The 8,869-nt window shown below is 39.0% G+C and overlaps 1 protein-coding gene across 1 annotated transcript; it reads left to right on the top strand.

Moving 5' to 3' along the window:
- The first annotated feature begins 69 nt into the window (after nt 1–69).
- Nucleotides 70–8,007, top strand: stn1 (STN1 subunit of CST complex). The gene is made up of 9 exons (XM_062428099.1): nt 70–728; nt 1,707–1,802; nt 2,065–2,142; nt 3,008–3,181; nt 4,368–4,479; nt 5,662–5,812; nt 6,730–6,852; nt 6,965–7,037; nt 7,364–8,007. The coding sequence occupies exons 1-9, from the start codon at nt 596–598 to the stop codon at nt 7,519–7,521; spliced, it is 1,098 nt and encodes a 365-aa protein (XP_062284083.1). The 5' UTR covers nt 70–595; the 3' UTR covers nt 7,522–8,007.
- The last annotated feature ends 862 nt before the right edge of the window (nt 8,008–8,869 follow it).

The following is an 8,869-nucleotide window of genomic DNA, read 5'->3' as shown; positions in this document are numbered from 1 at the left end:
CGCGTCTGCAGTTCTTTCTCTCTCTCTCTCTCTCTGTGCTCCTCGTGTTTGACAGTTGGCGGGGCAATTTCAGTCTTCTGCTGCCCTCCTCTGTATGGGAGACCTAACACAACTCATGTAGGAGACGTTTCAACTATTCGTGATGAAACTGCAACGTATTTTAGCTTAGTAAACGGACTACCATGCAGTATTTTACTTATTCGCTGCTGCTGCATTGTTTCCATCCAGCACCCTCGCCTATGTAAACAGGGAGTCAGAGTTCTTTGTGTCCGTCAAACTACATATCCCATGAAGCATTGCGAAACATGAACGCGCTTTACAGACGATACAAATGCAAATACAACTTTTTTTTAGCGTTAAATATTTTAATACCACTCTACAACTGCAACCCTCTAGCTTATACATACAAATACACACTACACAGTCACCGTTAGTTACACATAAATATTTAATAAGCGTCAACAGGCCGTCACGTGACCATTACTTGTGTTCCTCTCCTGACACTCCGCAGCAGCTAGCTTACTTTCTTAGCAGACGCCAACACTAGAAACACTCAAAAAGGTAAAAGAAAAACTGCTTTTATTCTCATGATGAAATGCAGGCAGCTACGATGGATCCCGCGGAAGAGCCCCCATCCCTGTTATGGGGAATGGACCCGGTCTTTTCTGCCTTTGCAAGGCTGTATATCAAAGACATCCTCCAGATGACAGAGTCCATCCAGGTGCCAGGTAACTCAACTTATATAGAAACAAAATAGGATGCTTAGTCTTTACTTATGACCATTCACAACAAGTAACATTACATGTCTGAAAATGTTTACCAACAGCTAGCATGGACTTAACATGTGATATTACTAAACTTAAAAGTAGCTTACAAACTATAGTAAGTTTAGCTAGTTAACATCGCTGTGTTTGTTATGGAATAAAACGAGTGTCATAAGTATTATAGCTGTGTACAGTGGCGGGTTTAGATATGGGCGATATGGGCAGCCACCAAGGGTTAGTATTAGTTTCACAGACATATTGTTGCCTTTTTTTTGTCTTGTGTGTGAAATCATTAAAAATAATATAAAATCAGTTTGGTGAATTGGTTTAGTCTTGACTCTTGGTTGACACTATTGGTGTGATTGGTAATACTGATTTATAAGTGTGTTGTTCTGTTTGTGTATTTGTGTGATATAGGACTTGTGCAGTTTACTTTCACTTCTGTGTTTTTAATTAGCAATGAAATTATTCATGATAATTTCATTCTTTATTTTATTTTTTACACTAGAATGGTTTCTATTCTTTGTATTTCATTTTTGGTATTTGTGAATGTTATGATTGTATATAATTTTGGTATTTATGGTTGTTATTTGTATCTATGTATCTATGTAACTGTATACAGGTGGCGCTGAGGGGGCTTCGCCCAGGGTGCTGTACAAGCTAGAACTGCCACTTGCTGTGTATTACCATATCTGAATGTGTGAAAACATATTGTGTGAATGCATCTAAATGTGTGAATATGTAAGAACGTTCAGTGTGATCAGTTGAATGACATTATTTGAATGTGTAAAAAAAATCAGAACAAATAAATTCATTTTGGAATCTGTAAGGAGATCTGAAGCTGTGTGTGACATCTTGTGAACAAATGAAAAAAAATTGCACTAATAATTTCCAATGTTTTTTAAAAATGTGTTTTATTTTTCACTCACAAACGTATCACAGGTATTTACTTCTACAACTTCCATCCGATCTACAAAGTTGATGTGCTTGGGACAGTGGTGTACAAGAGGGAAAGAGAGAAGTTCTTCTGCTATGGAGGTAATGTTGCTTTGCCCTTGTGTGGAACAAACGTGATACATTTCTTAAAACCCAACTATACATGCAATAGCTGGCAAGCACTGTAAGTGTGGATGCTGCACTATGGTCGTGTCAGCGGATCAGTGATGTCATGTGGGAACGTCTCTCCATCTGTGACAACATCCCAGTTTTTGTTTTTCAGGCCTAAAAATAACACAGCTTTAACTTCCCAATCTTCTTACAAGCAAAAACATCTTTGTCTGATCTTTCCTTCTGTTCACAGTGGATGACGGCACCGGTGTTATAAACTGTCTGTGCTGGAAAAATGACCTGTTGAAAGAGGAGGCGGATCCTAATAAACGTGAGTTTGTGTTTGTATGAATCTCAGTAATAGTATGGTTGTATATAATCTCATTACATTAGGCACCAGAAGTAAGAGAAGTACATTTAGTTTACCAAACCACTGCACACTGACTTCCAAAAGAATAATGATGTGTGGACTGATACCATTTAACATGAGTATGACCATCTTGGCTTGCTACTTAATATGAAGCAGATATTACAAGATATTATCTACATAATAGATATGTTGTCTTTAAAACTTGTAATGTTTCAGGTTATACATGAACAGATGGGCATTATTTAAAATCATTGATAGTGTCAGTGGGTTTTATATTGTGTAAGCCTTTCAGAGCAGAGATATAAGATATAATCTGTGTGGTACTTATCATCATGTGGTTGTTCTCTCCTCGAAACTGGCATTTTATTTCCTCACATCCTCGTGTTCAGTTAAAGCTACATTCATTGATTTTTTTTGCCCATTTTGAGGCAGTGTAACATCATACATCTGATATATTATCACTTCATAATGTCATAATGGCGAATGCGTTAGCCAATAAGAGCCGACTGACACATCCAACGGACATGCAGCTCAGCTACATTGGCATGAATTTGATTGCATTACTGGCCAAAGTCCAACATTCACTCTCCTGGGTAGGCTTATTTTACTCGCTAGACGCTCCACAGTTTCTTTTACATGTTCACCTGTTAGTTGCTAACTTTGCCAGGTAGCTTACATTGAGTTTATCTGAGCTTTTTCCCTGAGTTTGTAAGCCTGATTATTTTCCTATCTTTCATTGATTATTTACTTTCTTTTTTTCTGTATAAGAGATTTGCAACCATTTCAAAGCTTGATCTATAATTAATTATTAATTTCTCATCTCCAGCAGCGGGAAAAGACAGTGACGGGGGTCAAGGGGGCTTCAATCCAGCCGCCGAGTTGAAAAAGCTGAAACAGGCCCAGCAGAGTCGCTGCCGCCTGGAGATCGGAGAGCTGCTCCGAGTCAGAGGACCGGTGAAGACGTCGAGACAACAGAGAGAAATAATGGCTTCCACCTTCTGTGAGTGGAGAGCTTGTTGTGGATCAGAGGGTTATCAAAAATCTGATGCCATTGACATGTGGAATTAGTGTTTTATTGCAAAAAAAACCAAGAAATCCGTTGCACATTTCATATCTATACACATATCAAACATTTCCTGTTTTTTATGCCGTTATCTTATTTTTGCACGCCATCTCCCTGTTACTATCACATCTCATGCCACAGACACTTGCTTGTGTTCCTAGCGCCTCATCCTGAATTGCTTCTTTACACAAACTGTCCTGTTTTTAACACTTTACTCAAAATGATCTTACAACACCATATAATGCTCCCCTTTGGGGGTCCCGAGGCCCTTAAACAACCAACCACTGCAAGTGAGGGAAAAAACCCAGCCAACATAGGGTATTTGGAGTCAGTTACAAAAGTAATGCAAGCATGGCAAAACATCTCAAATTAGCACCTGCCTTTGCTGTGCAGTCATGTATAAATCAAAATATATACGGGTCAGTGACAAATAAGGGTTGGCAAGATGAGCAATTCAAAAATATCTTTAAAAATTTTACATTTTGTATTTTTGTTGGTTTTATGTCATTTGAAATTACATTTGCACCTTTTTTTTTAACTTAAAGTAAGACTGAATGCTCCTGAAAATGTCAAATGGTGTAATCAAAAAATGTAGTGTTTTTAAGCAAGTACAACGTTTTTATGGTTACACCACTTAGACATTTTTGCCATAATCCTCAAATATATTCTCTCAGAATGGATTAAAAGCAGAAATGTTATGCTGGGTCCACAAAAAAGAATGTGTGTAAGTTATACATACATTTATTTTCACATTGTAACCCCTTTAAATTTGACTAAACCACATGGACACAAAAAAAACGCCCTTGACCCGTACATTTTTCTGCAGCTCACAGTCACAGTTTGATCCCAACTGATAAAACAAATATCTTGAGAGTTAACTGATGGCTGCGTGCATTAGTTCACACAGTCTCCTGCCCACACACACACACTCGAAGTGCCCAGCAAGGACATTCTTTATCCTAGCAGTGCTGTCTCATTTCATGATGCCCCACAGGTCTCCCTCTCGCTTTCACACTCATACACGACCACACACACGCCGACATTCTTTATATGAGAGTACATGTCGTCTCCATCCTCTCGGCCATTCATCATGTGTGTATCTGCGTCGGTGTGTGTTCCCCAGATAAAGTGAACGACCCGGTGATGGCGGTCCAGATAGCGTGGATGATGGAGGTTCCTCAGCTCTACAGACAGTGCTTTGACAAACCACTCCAGCTGCAGCCAGATGCCTCAAGGTACCGAGATTTATCCCTCATCGCAGCAGGTTACAACAGCATGGGAGGTCTAATCCAAACAAGCAGTGTGTTCAAGGAGTCCTGGGTTTATCCCAGAATATATATATGAATGTTTTTATGGGGTGGAATAGGCCCTGAAACAGCATTTAGAGGTCATGACACTAAAATCTTTCACTGAAACCAATGAAAATAGACTTCTTGTCAGTTTCTTGCCTGTTATTGATCACCGTTGTTACACATAGAAACAGTCTGGCCTGGTCATGTGCTACAATAGGACTGATGCTGGACTGATGGTGTTGGTGTCAAAAGGTTACAAAGTTAGAACCAGAAGTTAAATATAAAAAAAATGCATTCAATTCCATGTATAATAAATGGTCAGTCATTCAGTCAGTCAACAACTACTGAAAGAATTGCCATGAAATTGTATACAGGTCATCTTCTGACTTTGGTGATCCTTTTGCTTTTCACACAGTACCTTTCAGCACATCAAACTTTTCAATTATAAAGTGAAATATTATTATTTAATTCATTAATCTCAACATCTACCAGACTGATTGGCACAGACGCTCATGGTTTCCAGACGATGAGTCCCAATGAGTTTGGTGATCCGCTTGAATTTGCCTCAAATAGCACCGTGAGGTTGGCAATTTGTGGCTTTGACCGTAACGTCTCAACTGTTATTAGATGGATTGTGATCTAATTTGGTAAAGACATTTGGTCTAAGTTGAAATATTTTCCACTAATTTGGTTAAGACCAAATACCTAAAATAAATAACGTTGTGTGTGTGGTGCCAATTAGCAAATGCCAGCATTAAGATGCTACACTAAGATGCTGAACTTGCATATTATATGTACTTTCATGGTCATTATAAGCATGGTTAGCAAGCTGACATTTGAGCATTTAGCCAGACAGAGCTTCTAGCGTGGCAGATGTTTAGTTTTATTTAATAGTGCTGAGTCACAGAATGCACTCTCATTGAAGTACAATAGAACATACATTAAAAAACTGTTAAGTGACACACATATGGAGACAGCAACAACTAAGCAATCAAATTAGCATCCTGGTTAAATTAAGAAAACTGTCACAGCTCAGCCTGACACTGATAACAGCAGTATCATTTAAACATTATATTTAAGCATTAGCATCAAGTGTATCTCCTAAATTCTTTGTCTGTTTTTCAGCGACTCTGCCATCAGTCCCCTCGGCAAGGCAACACACATCATCAAGGATTTCTTAAAGCAGAGGTCAGTGACCAGGTTCAGACCCTATGATGTACAGGAGCTCCTGGAGCCTCTGATCTCCAGCCAGCGTCAAGCCGCTTCAGCAGACCAGGTACACCACAATAGTATAGTATAATAACATGGGAACCATTAGCACCATTAGCAGAGAATGACGAATGGACAAAATAAATACAGTGAGGGTTTGGGTTATAGTGTAAAAGCAGTGTATTAGTTAATAACATTGGAGGAAGAGATTATTCATTTATTAAAGATTTTGGAAATGCTACCTGCATTTCTTGGTACATTTAGATCGGTGGTGTATTGTCCAAAATCATCAAAAAAATAAAACAACAAACACTCTTGCACACATGAGCAGTCTTTGTGGCGGGTCTGTTAGTCTACACCTGCTCAAAGATATTTTAATATGCTGCCAAATGGAAATGAACTATCTTTATATAGGAAGAGCAGAGATCAAAACAACCAATTATCACCAACATTTCTTTAGTGGTAATAAGCTGCAACGTGTGGCTCTGAGCCAACTCCTACAATTGGCCACAGGGCTTCATGTGACCTCAATTATATACAAATCAATAGGTTAAAAAATCACATTTATCAGCTCATCAGCAATCTAAATAAGTCAATCATATGAAATGAAGAAATGTAGAAAAAATAGAAAAGTGTACGTAAGATAGACTAAATAATATACATTTATGACATTACATCAAAGTCACGAGGATGGACTTGTCTTTATTAGGTCAGGGCTGGAGTTTAAGGAAGGATGCTTGAGAGTGGAGAGAGAAAAGCCATCATATAGGTCTATATCAGGCATGTCCAAACTATTCCATAAAGGGCAATATGCCTGCAGGTTTTTGATCCAACCAATCAAGAGCACACATGATCCGACCAATCAACTGTCTAAAGACTGAGATGGTCTGGTCTACATTATTACATTGCATTCAGTAGTATTTCATTATTAAGACCCCTAATTGTAATGTTATGTGTCATTTTTTACTAACTCTTGCTGTTTAGGAGCCTGTGGCGGGTCCGTCTGCGTGCCAGCAGCTCCGCCAGCTTCTTAAAGAGACCCTGCAGCTTTTACAGGACGAGGGCGTCGTGTACCGCAAGGTCAGGTCCCAGGATGAAGTCTATAATGTAAGAAACAGCATTAAGATATCTCGAAGGAATTCTTCCCTCACTTCAGCAGGGGGGATTATAGTGCCGATTCATTGTGTGTGTGTGTGTGTGTGTGTATCTATCGGACCAGGTGACCGTCCAGGATAAAGACCTATTTATAGCCGTAAAAGACATTATCACGGTGGACTCCAAGATAGAGAAGTGTGAGTAAACCTTTTTTTTTAGTAGGCTCTAAATCAGTATCAAGATTTCTAATTTTGCTGCAGTTTGATCTGAGTTGACATCCTCCTTTGAGACATAGTGTGTGAAGTGTGGCTGTAATTAGTCACTTGAAATATTAAAGGATGAAAGCTTGACTTTATTTGCTTGTCAAAAAGTAGCCCAAAAAATCTATTATTATAAGCCTCATCCTTTTTTGTGATTCTCCTCCAAGATGTTAAATGCCATAAATAAAAGGCGATGATATGACCTTCGCTTTGCACGACCACGTTCCCGTGCGCTGAAAGCTGTTTCCCTCCTGTGTCCGTAGATGCCGAAAAGGGCTGTCACATCCTGCACATCCTGACTGCAGTGAGACACCGGTACAGCCTCAACGTGAGCAAAGCGGTGCTGGAGCTGGTCCTCAAATCGCTGGAGTGCAACAGTGACATCGTCAGCACCAGGGACAACTATTATACTGTATTTTAACACGAGAGCGGTGGGGCTGGGTGAATGCAGCACTACTTTATGTGCGTATATACAGTACTGTGTATATCGTGGCTTTTTGCTCCAAAATGTGAGCGTCTAAGAAGATAGACAATCAGGGAAGCTCTATCTATCTATCTAATCGAAGTTATTTATCGCATTGGCACTATTATATGTTGTCAGTGCTCAGCAGTTGCTACAATTGACTATTTTTGTAAATAAATAACAGAGCTGAAAAGAAAAAATAAGGCTCATGTACTGCCGGATGCACCTGCTAGGAGATACAGGGGCAAAATGAGCTGCTGGGCCCCCCGTGCCCCTCATGTTGCACTAACTCTTTGTTTAATGTGTGCCGCCTTTTTGTTCCCTTTTTAAATCTCTTGATTTACTGCAGAAAAATTTAAACAAACAAAAAATGCCTAAAAGCAGCAATATACATGACATTTCCCCCCTTGTCCCCTTATCCGCCCCCCCCCCCCCCCACCCGCAGGCTACACAAACAAAAACTACACAAGACAATCATGCAAGACAAATTGTGTCAAGTAATGATACATATCATTTTTAAAATACATTTTAACACAGTTAATTATCTCTATCATTAAAAAAGAGCAGTTAAAAACACATACAGTATAATACCAACACATAATATGGACCAAAATGTCATTGATATGTGGTTATAAATAATACATCCGTTCCTCTCATATACATTAATATTTTACCTTAGTCATGCCAGCTGTGCAACATCATATATATATATCTAGATATGGCAGCTACATATACTCACATTTATAAGATACATAGAATCATACGTTCACATATAAAACTCTGAGTCAAAATCACCATTGACCTCTCTGACATATTAGTTAATACATGTAGTACTGACTAAACATGCTAGAGGGGGCCAAGAGCAAAATTTAAGACCCCAATGATAACATTTTAAATGAGAAATGTATGGTTCAATGCAAAGCTCTTTCAATTTCATTGTATATTGATTAAACAAACCAGGGGATTTGCTACCCTAAGGGTCTGGGGACCCCTGGGTAGTTGCCTGCTTTGCTCAGCTGGTAATCCAGCCTTGCATGTTCCCATATGAATACTTCATTAAATGACCACAAAGCAGTTGACACACAATAAGCCTGGAGGTTTTAGGGCCCCTGGAGTTCTGAGGCCCCCAGGGGCAGCTACCCTGTTTAAAGTCCAGCATTGAGCTCATGGTTCTAGTAAAGTCAGTCAAATAAAAAAAGTAAGTGATTTAAAAAATGAAAGTGGTGCCATAAAAAGATTTTAAGGATCTACTTTGTGCCTTTAATCGGATTTTTTTTATGAAATAAAAAAGGAGGGAAAAAAAGGA

The sequence above is a fragment of the Scomber scombrus genome, chromosome 2 (genome assembly GCF_963691925.1).
Source record: "Scomber scombrus chromosome 2, fScoSco1.1, whole genome shotgun sequence".
NCBI classification, from domain to species: Eukaryota; Metazoa; Chordata; class Actinopteri; order Scombriformes; family Scombridae; genus Scomber; species Scomber scombrus.
This window is presented reverse-complemented; position numbering and strand designations above follow the sequence as displayed.

What these genes read in the sequence shown, in the direction of transcription:
- stn1 (XM_062428099.1), top strand. Translation starts at nt 596, where the DNA reads ATGCAGGCAGCTACGATGGATCCCGCGGAAGAGCCCCCATCCCTGTTA. An exon ending in CTGCAGCCAGATGCCTCAAG is followed by an intron (nt 4,480 to 5,661) that starts GTACCGAGATTT and finishes TCTGTTTTTCAG; the next exon opens with CGACTCTGCCATCAGTCCCC. An exon ending in AAGCCGCTTCAGCAGACCAG is followed by an intron (nt 5,813 to 6,729) that starts GTACACCACAAT and finishes CTTGCTGTTTAG; the next exon opens with GAGCCTGTGGCGGGTCCGTC.